This window comes from Falco punctatus (assembly GCF_963210335.1).
Source record: "Falco punctatus genome assembly, chromosome: Z".
In the NCBI taxonomy this organism is placed as follows: domain Eukaryota; kingdom Metazoa; phylum Chordata; class Aves; order Falconiformes; family Falconidae; genus Falco; species Falco punctatus.
Genome location: NC_137586.1, coordinates 68,672,039 through 68,687,799, shown reverse-complemented (window position 1 = coordinate 68,687,799; position 15,761 = coordinate 68,672,039). Strand labels below are relative to the sequence as shown.

The 15,761-nt window shown below is 43.0% G+C and overlaps 1 protein-coding gene across 1 annotated transcript in view; it reads right to left on the bottom strand.

The window, feature by feature from the left end:
- Positions 1-15,761, bottom strand: part of DGKQ (diacylglycerol kinase theta) — a 112,828-nt gene that overhangs the window by 25,392 nt on the left and 71,675 nt on the right. Inside the window, exons 10-15 of the mRNA XM_080372975.1 lie at positions 15,164-15,254; positions 8,386-8,440; positions 7,165-7,226; positions 6,756-6,906; positions 5,856-5,894; positions 4,081-4,196 (exon numbers count right to left, since the gene is read on the bottom strand). Coding sequence (XP_080229101.1) covers positions 4,081-4,196; positions 5,856-5,894; positions 6,756-6,906; positions 7,165-7,226; positions 8,386-8,440; positions 15,164-15,254 — 514 coding nt within the window. The remainder of the gene's footprint in view (positions 1-4,080; positions 4,197-5,855; positions 5,895-6,755; positions 6,907-7,164; positions 7,227-8,385; positions 8,441-15,163; positions 15,255-15,761) is intronic.

Below are 15,761 nucleotides of genomic sequence, written 5' to 3'. Positions count from 1 at the left end.
ACCTTCCCATTTCCCATTTCTTCCTCTTCAAAGCTTTTTTACTACCTAAATTTCACCTCCCGTCATTTCGGCTTTCTGAACAATACAGGCTATCTGAAAGCTCAGGCTTGTTACAATGCCTGGAAACTTGTCAGGTTTAAAAAAAAGGTGGGTAAGGGGATAATAGAAAAAAAATAAATCAGTTCTGCAGCTCAAAGTAAACAAAAACTTTTTCAAAAAGGAATGAGAGAAAAGAAACCAGCCCAACGTTCATATTAAACAAATACTTTACTTGAAAATGGACAAGAACATTTGATTACCTTTTCTTCTTAAGGAAATTAATTTCTAAATTTCTAAATTAGAAATAAATTTCTAAAAATATTGAGTTTGGACATTTAGAAGTGACATGTTGAACACATGTACAACATATTTATATTATTTGCTTTTACAGGGAAGTTCTAATGCACTGGGTTTAAAACCAAGTAACTAAAATAGTTCACAAGGAACTTCAGGGAATCACATTAATTTCTGAGATGTGGTTAGCTCCAAGGCATTCAAAAGCACAGCTGTGTTTTGGAAAGCCATTTGAGATCTTACCCAACTAAATACATATTGTTGCCAATATGTACTTCCAGTTTCTACAAAACTGCCATCTAAATTCCCTAATTGTCAATTGTCAACATTGTACAAAAAATAAAAGTGAAACATTTACCCTGAATGCTGCTAAGACTCACAAGCAGCTGCCGAGAATGCCTGGATCTAACAAAGTATCTCTCTCTAGTGTAAACTGAGCAGTCCTACCACACAAACCCACGTCTGTTCAAGTATCTTCTGAAGTAAATCCCCCACTATACCTGTTTAGACATAAAGAGACCTATGCAGAACAAATAGAAGTATTCTAGAAAGTGCTTAGCCTCACAGTTGGTTTGCTTCCCATCATCATGCTTCATTAAACCTAAAGGATTAAGAAACACTGCTGAATCTCTAGATGAAGGCTAGCTGGTAAGGAAACAATTATTTTTCACTAGGGGTTAAAAATTCTATGGCAGCTTGTGCAGAAGCGCAGGGCTGCTGTGTTGCTTTCTGGAAAGTACACACTCCGTTAAAATTACAGACAGACAGAAGGGTCACACTCTTATGCTGCAGAATTTTTTTTTTAATCCCTTAATAAAGCCCCAGTGGTGACATATAAATGAGCTTGTTACTGGGCAGAAGGGGATGTGTGACTCACAGACTGAGGACTCCCTCCCCCTCTAGCCCTGGCTTCAGTGCTGTGCTTGAGGAGCAAAATCTGCAGAGGGGTTTTGTGTTGGCTGGTGTTAAGGAAGGGGGTTTTTGTTGGCTGGTGCTCAGGAAGGCATTTATTGTTTCTTAGAGACAGCTGAAGGAGGCCATGTGATTTAGACACTCTGACAGTCACTGTGAATTGCTTAATTTGTCAGGATCAGCACAACGCAGCTTCAGGCTGGGGCAAGATATCTATCATCCCCGCTAATCCCCTTTCTGTTGAGTGTACTGTGTAATCACATCTCACAACAGAGGAGAAGACAATGTTCTGTGCCACAGGCCTGCCAGCATGACAACCACGGTGCATCTTCCAGGGTGGTGGGCTGCCTCCAGGAACTGCAGATATCTCTAAGTGACAAGTAAAATTCAGTATTTGCAGGCAGGCTGCCTGCAGCATCTCCCATGTGCAAGGCCCCATGATGCCCCAAGCACAAATGTCCTCCACCGTGGCCAGAAAAGCCATTGCATCTGATGAGGAATGGTGTGCAAGATGTCTCAATGCAACTGGAGCAGCAGCTGGGTAAATGCAGCAGGAGCTCAAGCCTTTTCTTTACTATTTTGGGGAATTGTGGCAGCAGAAGAAATGTGCAAAGTAACCTTTAATGGTATTTTGGCTAAAAGGGTCACTAAACTATCATGCTTTTAAGTTGGACTCATTTGTGTGATGAAATAGTGAAATGAATGAAATGGAAAGTTTCACCCATTTGGGAAACCCCCACATCTTTTTCTACTGCTCTTAAGGAACCTAAATACAGTACATCAGAGGGCACTCCACTGCTAAGTGGCATTAGTGATAATACCACAAAAAAGTGTCACTTTCACGCTGATATTTGCCTCATACAATCCTCTGCTGATTTCCTTGTTTCCGGTACTGCAAAAGGTGTTCTTTGTTTTATCACCCATTCTTTTTCTAAGACTACACATTATCCTCTCATTCCCCATTTCTTTGTATTTCACCCACAAGAGGAATGTCAAACACAGCATAAATTTCACATTGTGCTCAGTTCCTGTATAAGTATTTCCTGGTGCTGTAAATGGTTGCATATTTAACTATAAACAAAGACTAATAGCATCATAGGATAAAAGGATAATTTAGGTCGGAAAGTACCTCAACAGGTCATATAGTCCAACTGCTACCCAAAGTAGGGGCAACAATCACTCATTAGGTTACTTTGGGTAATAGTGAATGGTGTAAGCTGGTGGCCAAAGCCCATAAGAACAACACTTGAAATATTATTTCAATTAAATCCTGGCTCATTTCAGTGAGAGGACCAAATATAAACAATACACTCTGAAATGGAAATAAAATCTATGTGTGCATGTACAGCCCCTCTCTCCTTCTTACATACTAGAAATTCATCCCCAGCAGTCCCTGAACTGGAGTTTCTAAAAAATATCTTGCATCAGATAACAAATAGCACTATCCCTATTCTCCTGGCATCAAAAACTTAACTACAAACATATCCGTTATCAGAAAACCAGACACATGTAATCAACAGAGTGGAGTATATTCAGCTTCACACACTGTTCACCAAATCTAGGCTCATAATGGATTTGCCTAAACCACCAAAAACAAGCATCCAAAAGCCATCCCATCTCCATGCTGCCCTCTGTTTCTGGTAACAGAAACTCTGAAGTCTAGTTTGGAGAAGGAGGGACCTTGGTTTCTAAGCTCCTCACAAAACATAATACCTATGTATGCATAAGAACTAGACTCTCAATTTTTGGGGAGGGAGGATAGTTTTTAATCTGGTCAGGTTCACGTAAGCACTGCCACTAGTATCTGCTCATATAAAAAAAATAATTTTGCCTTCAGAAAACTTTGATAAGCATAGGACTCTTGAAATGGGAAAATCAGGCATGTAAGTATGCAACTATGGTTACTGAACTTGAGACCTTCCCATCAAAAGTTGTTTCATAGTTTCCACTCATTATGTATTCTTTTAAGTTTTAAAGGTTCTGTGAAGTTTTAAGAAGTCAAACCAAGACCCTCACTTCATTGCCGTAACACAACTCCAGAAAGACAGTAATTGCAAGATGCACAACAGCTCAGCACAAAGTAACTACGGCTACACTCTTGAACAGAACCTGCATCATACTGGTTAAAAATCAATTTGCTCAGTGAACCATCTCCCTCTTTCCACCCTGAATTTGCTTTGTTAATATGAAACCTATTACTAAGCCAACTGATTCATAGGAAAGTGATTTGAAACCATAAAAATTAATAAATCAGAATCAAGCCTGAATTTATGAAAGGATTCTTCCACTCTTTCAAAAGACTATTCTCCTCTGAAATCGACAATGCAGCATTTAAACAAGGTCAAACTCCCTCTGCTACAGAATGGGGGAAAGGAAGATACTGTAAATGTGAAGATTAGCAGTAGTACTCTACCTCATGGTTAATACGGAAACATGTTTAGTCCCCAAAACAAAGTTGTTGTAAGCATTTTAAGATATGCCAGCTAACAGTAAAACCTCACCTAACTTCTTGACCATTGAAAGAAATAAAGAGAAAAAAAATATTTGTTTTTGTCCCTGTTATAGCTGTATAGCTATGTAGTTGTGTAGTTGTATAGTTACTCCTGAAAACTCAACAGCAGCAGGACAAGTGACAGCTCACAGAAGTATATCATATACATGAAGTGCAGGCTCTGAAGTAGTACTTTTTCCCCATCACACTACTTACAGATACTTCGCATTTTATTCAAAGGCTCCTTTGAATAAAATGTATTTTCATTTACTTACTGCAGAAAAGGTCCTAAGGTAGTTGTTTTTCTTTTAAAGACAAATTTTAAGTTCAAACCCATCTCTTACCCTAACTTCAGGAATCACCACGGCGTTCAGAGGCTTGTCATTGACAGTTGTATCTTTAACTAGCATATATATTCTTTCAGCTTCAGAAAAGCATGAAATTTCGAGTACAACAGCACCTGTAAAGAGGCATCAGAAATATTTTTTACATTTTCTATTATTAGGAAATCAGTATCATCATATCACAGCACAGGTTCACTCAGTTTACTCAGGACATTATTCAGTAAAAGTTACTCTGCAACACTTGCAGTTGCTGGTTATTAGGGAATTGGACTGTTTTGCTCTTTAAGGCTTCCTTCATACCCCTAAACTCACCCCAGATTTTTGTTAAAGCAAAGCAGTTTGAGGACAAGAACTGCAGCACAGACCTGATGCATATTTAAAGACTTCCTTTGGGCTTCAGAAGTATGGCCTATTCCCATACTCTTTTTATTGTAACTAACAGGCTGTTCTCATCATGTAAAACTGACAAGGGTATCAGGTTTCTTTTTGTTTCTCATTATTAAAATTCCAGTAGTTTCATTCATTGACAATATCTCAATAAGAATTATTACAAGCAAAGATTTGGTTTGAGAATCAGTTTAAGATCTTTAAGTCAGCTTAGGTCCTGTGTGGGGAAGCTGCGGAAGAAGGGAAGACAGAAGGGAGAAATAAAAGAAAATAAAATACTGAGAAGTTAGTCTAAAGTAAGATACTTAGTGAGGAGGAAAACAGGGCAGGACAAGATCAAAATGCACAATGGACAGCATATGAGATGTAAGCTGGTAACACCATCTGGCTGCAACCAAAAGTGAGAGTCAGGAAGTTAACAGAAACATAAAAATACTCAGAATGCGAAAAAACACAACGAACAACAGAAATCACACGCAAGCAGAACGACCTAAAGAACATATGCAGGTAAACTTGGTTAACTGAAGCTGTGACATGAGAAGACTGTCACAAAACCAACTATTTTCCATTGACAAATATGAAAAGGAGAAAGCATATCTGAAAGCTTTATAGTTTTCCTTAGGAAAAGTCAGTATTAACTAGCCATGTGGAGATTGCATCAGCGTTCACATCGATGCTACACAGAGATTCATTTAGCAGCCATGTGAAAGTTGAGCCTGAATGTGAAACAAATCAGATATGGACACTTAAATGTACACAAGATACATTTCACGCTTTTAACTTTTCCCAAACACAGATCTCCACCTGACCACTGCATTAAAGCTACACAGAGCCATTGCTGCTCTGGGTCTCAGAAGCCTCATGGCTTCTCCGACCTGCCTGAAATAAAATTTGTACAGGAAAAGCAAAGCAACAGCTCGAAGGATGAATGCAGAGATGAGCATACTGATTTTCTTCAGACTCCCCGCCACTGAACCCCCACTTAGCACGGTGCTAGGAAACAGTGACTGTGAAACAATCCATTGAGTTCAAAACCAGCACCAAATGTTACTATTTTAGAAGTCAAAATAAAGAGCGAGCACCTGAAAGGTTTTTAACCATTCAGTGGTGTTAAACTATTCAGTTGAAAAGCAACTTTAAAACATTTTTACAATGAAATACTGCAGCCTTTTGGTACACCAGGCATGAAGCCAGCCTTCTTTTTTTTTTTTTTTTTTAATAAGGTAACACTAATCCACTGCTCTTTATAAATACAACATGTTACGTTTTACCTGAAGCGCTTTTTCTTATGCAGTAAGACTAACCTACTCTGAGCTTAGGGCCTCTAGTATTAGGCTGCAGTTTTGAAAATAGACATTGTTTGCAAGACTAGAAATCTGAATGCTTACCTTGCGCTTGATAAACATGACTCACAGATACTACATTTGCTGCAAAGAGTGAAAATATAAACACATAAAACCTTGGGTACATTTAGAGTAAATATTTAAAATATTTTTAAAGTTACATAAATATAATGTAAATAAATATTAAAAGTTACACAAATACAGGGAGAACCTCCAGCTAACACTTTCCCACTCCTAAGTTTACTTTGCAAGTTAGAAAAGCTAAACTGACTTTCATGAACAGTGACTATGACTTCTTTCTGACATTTAAAATTTAATTCCTCTTGAAGTTACATAAAAGATTGGGAAAAATGCTTCATTTCCTGAAACAAAGTGTGACGCATTCCTGACACTGTTTATAGAACACACTGGTTGAAAGAAGATTATGCAAAATCAATTAGACTTCTTAGAAAAAGAATAATTAATTCTTTTCATTGAGTACTTGCCCATATGTGTGTGCACACTGCTCATACTTCTCTGTGACTAGGCACAGAGCTCATAAACAACATGAAGGAGAGCCCACGCAAAAAATGTCAGATGTTAAGAAAGGCAAGGAACACTCATGCACAGGGAATTAAACCGCACTGCCATAATCTGAATGGTGTAAGGTATGTACTGTTCACTTCTAAAAAGTGATGTTTTTTCACTAAAAACAATAAATGGTGTGGTTACATATAACTGAAGTTATGTAATAATAATTCTGTGAATAATAAGCTGTCACATCTCTGATGTAACCACCAGCATGTTAAAATCGGTAGTAAAGTCCCCTGTTGAGAGTACAATGCAGACTGATTTTTCAAATAAGGCAGAAAACATTAAGAAAAAAATAATAAAAAGGAGTTATACATGCTACTACATTTTATTCTGTACAAGTGAATATATCCCAAAATGCACCTGTTTACTTACTTTTGATAGCTAACTCATCCTTGAGAATATTTGTGTATTCTTCAGGGGAAAGCTGAGGTGGAAGGCCACCAACAAATAAATTTACTCGCACAATGGATTTACTGTTTTCCACAATGTAAAATCTTGTTTGATTCATCTGACGTATTGACGTCTACCAAAACAAAGAAAAATAAATGAAGTGACATTTGGCAAAAAGATGCTATGAAACAAAATCCCAAATAGTTCTGAACTTAGCAATCATGTCCTCTACACCTAGAGAATATTATGAACAGAAACAAAATTCAGTCCAAGTATTTAGCTTCTCAACAGATGAGCCAGCTACAAGGGTAACTGATTACTTGCTTTTTCTGTAAGAAAGGGGACTGCCTATTGCTTTTTAAAAAGGATCGTGTTTCTTTTTCAGTTTTACCTTTCTTATGTCCTTGAGTCTGTTAAGAATCAGCTCCTGATTGTCCAAGACCATGCGCTGAACTAGAGACAGCAAAAACATTAACCATGTTTGAAAGCACTGTAAGTTATTATCGGGTTCAATTAAATAAAAAACAATATAAAAAAATTAGGGAAAAATCACAACTCTGCATACAACTAACATTTACATAAAGGACAATGCAGACCTGAACTACTACTGTTTATTCAACAGAAAAAACACGTATGTGCTTTGCACAGTCTGATTTTATTCACAGTTCTTAAAACACCACCCTCCCTTAAAAAAAGGCAGAAACAACTCAAAGCCACACAAAAGACAAGAAGTACTTCAGGAACAACCTAACTGTTTGACATAAGACTTTAAAACTACATTCCCTGACAACTACAGTAATAACGAACTTCTGTATTTTATTAAAATATTAAAACAATCATAACAACATCTAGCTAAAGTGAAGTTATAAATGATGCTTTAGAACAGAGTACCAGAAACTAACCAAGGTAAGACATTCACAAGGCTACAATAACCTTATAAAACAACTTAGTGGTAATGCTCACAAAGAAAGTGAAGTATCATGCCAGGATTTGAACTACAAAGATATTTACTCGGGTGTGGCCAGGGCATCATCAGACTACTTCAGTGGCTTTATTTATCTCTCCATGCAGCCTTACAAATAACGAAGCACAAAGGAATGTGAACTTGGAGAACACCAGCTCAGTTCCTGCAGGATCACAGACTTGTTGAGCAATGCTAGGACTGTGTATTTCTGTACTTCATAATGTGCACACACACTCCTTGGACTATCTCAGGACTCAAATTTGCTCTTTTGGGGGCAGTGTTAGGGGGGAAAGAGGAGAGAAGGAAGGGAGCCAGCTGAACTTTACAATTAATCTTTACTAAATAACTGCAGCTAAGAAAACTGTGTCAGTTAAAGGCAGCTCCCCAAAACAGGGCTCTTTGCCGAAGTTTCAATACTCACCAGAAACCACTAATAAACATTTATATGATGATGAAAAAAGAGAAGGAAACCACATTTCCACAGGACACACAAGAACGAAAAGAAGCAACATCACTTCTGATCAAGTATTTTCAACATGATGGTGAAGTTTCATTTGTGAAGGCATTTATTCTAAAAAATTGACTATGACCACGTTAAAAGGGGGAGAAAGAGCTAGATGTGTCTTTGGCCAATGCTCCTTCACTTACCTTGCTTACTGCCCATAAGCACTTCCACCAATATGAAATTCTGGAGGCGCTCGGTCTGCCAAAAGATACAACATGTAAATGTAGTTTCTGAATGAAATATAATTTTGCCAGATGTTTACATTAATGTTATATTATACGCTATGCACACAGAGCATGGAAAAGTAAATGTTTTTACATCAACTATGATGTTATTCCTTCTAAGCCACTCCTCCCGAGCCAGGAATAATCTTAAACACTGAGCCTACCCCCACATGGCGTCAGGCTCCTGTGCCCTTAACTACACTGGCATCCTTGAGCCCCATGGTGAAGTGTCACCTGTAAAGCACAGGTAACTCTACTCCCCTTCAGTGACCAGCAGCTCAACTAGGGTATTTCCAGAGTGTCTTTCCAGAGAAAGCATGCACGACTGGGAATGAACCTGGTCTTTGAGAAGATGGCCCAGGAACCAGGCTTGGCAAAAGCAGGCTGACCGGTCCTCATCTCCTGGGGCACTCCACGAGCACTGATGGAACAAACCCCTCTTCACATGTGCCACAGTCCCTTCTCCAAACGAGAGTGCCAGGGACCACCCGAGATCCCTTGCAGACAGATGAGGAAAGCTGGCACAGCTAAAAGTTGAGCCATTTACTAGGACTGCTACAACCCTGGAAACGTGACACTCGGGATTGAGGAAGTCTCTTAATTTTTGGCCTCGAGACTCAGTGGGCAGATGATCTTGCTTTACATGTCATGAACCGGAGTGTTAAAAGCCTCACCTGCTAACATTTGCTTTGCCTGAAATTTCATGAGTGTGACTTGGAGAGGATCTTCAGCACAGACAAACTCTGGATATTAAAAAGAGATTTCCTGTATCTATCTTCATACAGAAAAAGGAGGAAGCCCTTTAAAAAACTATCAGTATCAGAGAAATTGCAATTGAGCCAGTGAATTCAGTCTCTTACAGTGTAAAACTAGCTTCCCAAATACAAAGATGCGAAGATCTTTCCCAGAGTACCTATCCTGTTTGACTGCGGCTTTTTTCCAGATGAGACAAAGACTCCAGACAAGGTTTTCAAAGTTTTGTTAAAAGGTCTGCAGCATTTGGGGGAAAAGACTGAAATCAAATGCTAGAACCATACTACGGCGGAAAATTAGCTCCATGCGTTAGATAGCTGTGTACACCTAGACAGAGATCTGCAATTATCACCTACTGCAGACAGTCCACATGCATGTTCCTAAATACCCTGCATATAACTATAACAGGTGGTGGTTGCCCTGTGTGAGCATGGCTGTTCCCTGGAACAGCTGAAGTGTGCTGATCTGCTGGTGTGCTGACGAGCCCCAACTGCTGAATGAAACGTGCACGCTACAGCTTCATGCAGAGCTCCACACCTGTGTGGCTGCCTAAGACTGCCAGTGTTTTGGCAGACTTGCAAATTCTAACGTGTTTCCTAAAAGTCATGCTATCTTGGCAGCAACTGTATGAAAGACAGGCAAACTGAAAGGGGATCATCTTCCAGGGAAAACATGCATCCACAAGATTACAGGATGTACACAGTAATTTCCAGTGAGGTGGGAAGGAAGGCAGATGGTAAAGAACACGGGTGCTGTTCAGCCTTGAGAACTACAGAGATACTGCTCACTGCTGTAAGGAGACAATTCATGCAGCAAAAGCTCAATTAGAGTTCAAGCTGGCCAGGACTGTGAAGAACAATAGAAGGGGGTTTTTAAAACATGTTACCAACAAAAGGCAAATGAGAAATAACGTTGGTGTGTTGCTTGACAAGGTAGTGTCACCTCACAAATAGGGATGCAGACAAAGTGGCAACATTTAATGCCTTCTTTTGCCTCTGTCTTTAATATCAACAATGGGCCCTGGGACCACCAAAGCCCTGTGTTGGAAGACTGTGACTGGGGGGATGACAAACTCCTAGTCAACCCTGACCTTGTTCAAGACTTCCTGCTCCAGCTGGTTGTGCATAAATCTATGGAGCCTGATGGGATTCATCCCAGAGTACTGAAAAAGCTGGCTGATGCTATGGCAGGACCTCTCTCTGTTATTTTTCAAGGGTCCTGGGAGTCTGGACAGGTCAACTGGAATCTGGCAAGTGTAGACCCAGTTTTCAAGAACGGTAAGAAGGAAGACCCTGGTAGTTACAGGCCTGTCAGTTTCACTTCAGTGCCTGGTAAAATTATGGAGAAGGTTATTCTGGGAATTACTGAAAAACATTTGACAGACAATGCAGTCATTGGGCGCTGCATGGGTTCACAAGGAGAACGTTCCACATAACCAACTTCCTTTTACGCCAAGGCCACCCACCTAATCGACCAAGGGAAGCCAGTGGATATGGTGGTTTTGGATTTTAGCAAAGCTTTTGATACCATCTCTCACAGCATCCTTCTGGATAAAAATTCCAGCACACAGCTAGTTAAATCCACAACACGTTGGGTGAGCAACTGGCTCACAAGGTCAAAGACTGGCAGCCAGTCACCAGCAGGGTCCCCAAGGACTCAATTTTACAGCCAGTGCTCTTTAATGCCTTTATAAATGCTCTGGACACAGGAACTGAATTTGCATTAAGGAAGTTTGCCAGTGACACTAAACTAGGAGGAGCTGTGGACTCCTTGAGGGTAGGGAGGCCTTACAGAGATGTGGATAGGCTATCACTAACTGTATGAACTTTAACAAGAGAAAGTGCTGGATTCTCCACCTGAGATGGAGTAATCCTGGTTATAAATACAAACTAGGGAATTACAGGCTGGAGACCAGCCTGTGGAAAGAAATCTGAGGGTTTGGGTTGAAGGCAAGTTGAATATGAGTCAACAGTATGTCCTGACAACCAAAAGGACCAGCTGTCCTGGGGGGCATCAAGCCCAGCACAGCTAGATGGTCTAGGGAGGTGATTGTCCCGCTCTACACTGCACTGGTACAGCCCCACCTTGAGTCCCGAGTGCAGTTTTGGGTGCCTCGGTATACAGAGGACATAAAACTATTAGTGCGCCCAGAGGAAGGCAACCAAAATGGTAAAAGGCTTCAAGCGCAAGACTTAGGAGGAGCAGCTGAGGTCACTCTGTCTGTTCAGCGTGGGGAAGAGAAGGCTGAGGGGTGACCTCACTGCAGCCTACAAGTTCCTCTAGGGGGGCAGTGGAGGGGAGGTGCTGATCTGCTCCCTCTGGGGACCAGAGGTAGGACTCGAGGAAAAGGAATGAAGCTGCGTCGGGGAAAGTTCACATGAGACATTAGGAAAAGGTTTGTCACTGAGGGCATGCTTGGGCACTGGAACAGGCTCTGCAGGGAAGTGGTCACGGCATCAAGCCTGTCAGAGTTCAAGGAGCATCTGGAGAATGCCCTTAGTCACACAGTTCAGTATTAGGTAGTCCTGCAAGGAGTAGGCAGTGGGACTCAATGATCCTTATGGCTCCCTTCCAACTTGAGATTCTGTGATTTTATGTTTTCCTATGCAGAGCAGTGTGAAGAAGTAGAAGACAAGCACAATCGTCCTTAACAGTGAATGCCAGTTTCCCAACAAGGTAAAATGTGCCCCTATTGAAGGGCTCACCGAGAAAGCTTTAAACTGGATTGGAAGGGGGAAGGGAATAAAACCAAGCTCAGCAGAAATGAGCCTGGGGGTGGCATGCCAGGGCTGCAGGAGAGATCGATAGCACAGCTGAAGTCTATCTATGCCAATGCCCAAAGCATGGGCAACAAACAGGAGAGGCTGGAAGCCACTGTGCAGCAGGAAGACTGTGACATTATCGCTGTCACAGAAACACGGTGGGATAACCTGCATGACTGGAGTGCTGCAGTGGGCGGCTGCAAACTCTTCAGAAGGGCCAGGCAAGGGAGGAGAGGTGGTGGGGTAGCTCTGCGTGTCAGGGAAAGTTTCGACTGCCTAGAGCTGAATGATGGTGACAGTAGGGTTGAGTGGTTATGGGTAAGGAGCAGGGGAAGGGCCAACAAGGTGGATACCCTGGAGGGAGTCTGTTATAGACCACCCAACCAGCATGAAGAGGCAGATGAAACATTCTACAAGCAGCTGCGAGAAGTCTCATGACCACTAGCCCTTGTTCTTGTGGGGGACTTCAACCTATCAGGTGTCTGCTAGAAACACAACAGAGCAGAGAGGAAACAGTCTGGGGGGTTCCTGGAGTGTGTGGAAGACAAGTTCCTGGCACAGCTGGGCAGGGAGCCGGGCATCCCTGGACCTGCTGTTTGTGAACAGGGAAGGACTGGTGGGTGATGTGGTGGTCAGAGGACATCTTGGGCATAGGGATCATGAGATGTTGAGAGTTTTCAATTCTCAGAGAAGGAGGGGGGGGGTCAGCAGAACCGTTACCTTGGACTTCTGGAGGGCCAACTTTGGCCCATTTAAGAACCTGGTTGACAGAGTCCCTTCGAAGATAGTTCTGAATGGCCAAGAGGTCCAGGAAGGCTGGACATTCTTCAAGACTGAAGTCTTAAAGGCGCAGGATCAGCCATCTCCATGTGCTGACAGCCAAGGCAGTGGGGGAGAAGGCCGGCCTGCCTGAACAGAGAGCTTTGGCTGGGACTCAGGGAGGGAAGAGAGAGTTTAACATCTCTGGAAGAAGGAGCAGGCAACTGTGGAGGACTGTAAGGAAACTGTGGAGAACTACAAGGAAGTCACAAGGTTGTACAGGCAGAAGATCAGAGAGGTGAAAGCCCAGCTAGAGCTCAGGCTGGCCACTGCTGTAAAAGATGACAAAAAGTGTTTTTACAAATACATTAGAAACAAAAGGAGGGCCAAGGATGATCTTCATCCTTTATTTGATGGGGGGAAGGAGGGGGAGGGGAGGAACACTGCCACAAAGGGTGAGGAGAAGGCTGCGGTACTTGATGCTTTCTTTGCCTCAGGCTTTAATAGCAAGACCAGGTTTCCTCCAGGTACTCAGCCCCCTGAGCTGGAAGACAGGGATGAGGAGAAGCAGAATGAAGTCGCCACAGCCTAAGAGCAAACAGTCAGTGACCTGCTGCTCCACTCAGACACACACAGGTCTATGGGGCTGGGTGGGATCCACCTGAGGGTACTGAGGAAGCTGGTGGAGGAGCTCGCCAAGTCACTCCATCATTTATCAGCAGCCCTGGCTAACTGGGGAGGTCCCAGAGGGATGGAGGTTAGATAACATGATGCCCACCTACAACGAGGATCCGGGAAACCACAGGCCCGTTAGGCTGACCTTGGTGCTGGGGAAGGATAGTGAAGCACCATCATCCTCAGTGCCATCTTGCAGCACATGCAGGACAACAGGGGGCTCAGGCCCAGCCAGCATGGGGTTATGAAAGGCAGGTCCTGCTTGACAAACCTGATCTCCTTCTGCCAGAAGATGACTCTCCTAATGGATGAAGGAAGGGCTGTGGATGTTTTTTAACTGGACCTTATTAAAGCCTTTCACACTGTCTCCCACAGCATTCTCCTGGAAAACTGACTGTTCAGGACTTGGGTGGGTGTGCTCTGTGCTGTTAAAAGCTGGCTGGATGGTCAAATCCAGAGAGTGGTGGTGAATGGAGTTACATCCAGCTGGCGGCTGGTCACAAGTGGTGTTCCCCAGGGCTCAGTGCTGGGGCCAGCCCTGTTTAATACCTTTATCAATGATCTGGACAAGGGGATCGAGTGCACCCTCAGTCAGTTTGCAGATGACACCAGGCTGGGGGGAGTGTTGACCCGCCTGAGGGCAGGAGGCTCTGCAGAGGGACCTGGGCAGGCTGGAGCGATGGGCCCAGGCCAGTGGTGTGAGGGTCAGCAGGGCTCAGTGCCGGGTCCTGCCCTTGGGTCACACCAGCCCCACGCAGCGCTACAGGCTGGGGCAGAGCAGCTGGAAAGGGCCTGGTGGGAAAGGGCCTGGGGGTGCTGGGTGACGGCCGGCTGGGCAGGAGCCAGCAGTGTGCCCAGGGGGCCCAGGCAGCCAGCAGCACCCTGGCTGGTGTCCCCAGCAGGGTGGCCAGCAGGACCAGGGCAGTGACCGTCCCCCTGCACTGGGCACTGCTGAGGCCGCCCCTCGAACCCTGTGTTCAGGTCTGGGCCCCTCTCTGCAAGAGGGACGTAGAGGGGCTGCAGCGTGTCCAGAGACGGGCAGCGGGGCTGGGGAAGGGGCTGGGGCACAGGTCTTGTGGGGAGCCGCTGAGGGGGCTGGGGGTGTTCAGTCTGGAGGCTCAGGGGGGACCTTGCTGCTCTCTACAGCTGCCTGACAGGAGGCTGTGGGCGGGTGGGGGTTGGTCTCTTCTCCCAGGTAACTAGCAACAGGACAAGAGGAAAGGCTGCAAGTTGCACCAGGGGAGGTTTAGATTGGAGATTAGGAAAACTTTCTTCACTGTAAAGCACGTTGAAGCATTGGAACAGGCTGCCCAGGGAGGTGGTTGAGTTCCTAGAGGTGTTCAAATTATGTGTGGACATGGTACTTACAGCCATGGTTTAGTGGGACTTGGCAGTGTTAGGTTTGTAGTGGGACTCAATGATCTTAAAGGTCTTTTCCAACCTAAATGATTCTATAGGCAGTGTAGTTACCTCAAGACACAACCAACCAGAAAAAATATCCTGCATGCCAATAATCATTGTGGTCATACATGTAAATCTGCTTGACCCAGAAAAATGGATGGTAACTTCCAGTACAGAGCAACCAGGTCTACCATCAAGACTACAGAAAGTTTTGAGCATCATAACAGTTAGAAGAGATCATCTATCATGAGTGGACTGACCATAATTTTTCTGAAAAGAAAAACATACACAACCCACTTCAGGGTCACTCAGGTGTTACATGGACATGCTTATGATCTTTTGTTTACCTGCCTTCCAAGTAACGGAAGCACTTCTTTGATTACAGTCTGTGTACTGCTATCTTTATTTACTCGTAGAGAAACATACGCCATTCCCACCCTAAAGAGAAAAGAAATACTTATTTTAGGACAATCATTTGACCTATCCTGTGTGTACCTAACTTGCAAATTTTCTATGGGGGTAGGCAGAAATTTGTATTAGTTGAAGAAAGCTGTTCACTGAAGATGATGGCAGATGCAGTATTAGCCCCACACATGAGCAAAGACTTTCATTTCAGGAAACTGGTCATCACAATTGCAGCACTGCAAATTATTTTCTTCATATACACAGAATTACCTGCACATCTTTCATAAAATTTGGCAATGTGGCTGCATTAGTACAGTGGAAAAATGTTTCAATTTAATCCCACTGCTCTTAAGAGATGAATAGGTCACCAACCAGTCTGTTTCCACTGCTAAATATGCTTAAAATGTATATTGTCTCACTGGTATATGAAGCAGATTTTTTTTTTCTTAATTTTGTCCTCCTAGTCTCACATCAGAAGTTACACTGAATTCTTCCTACTTACTACGTCTTCCAAAAAACCATCAAGCTTTCAAGTGACGT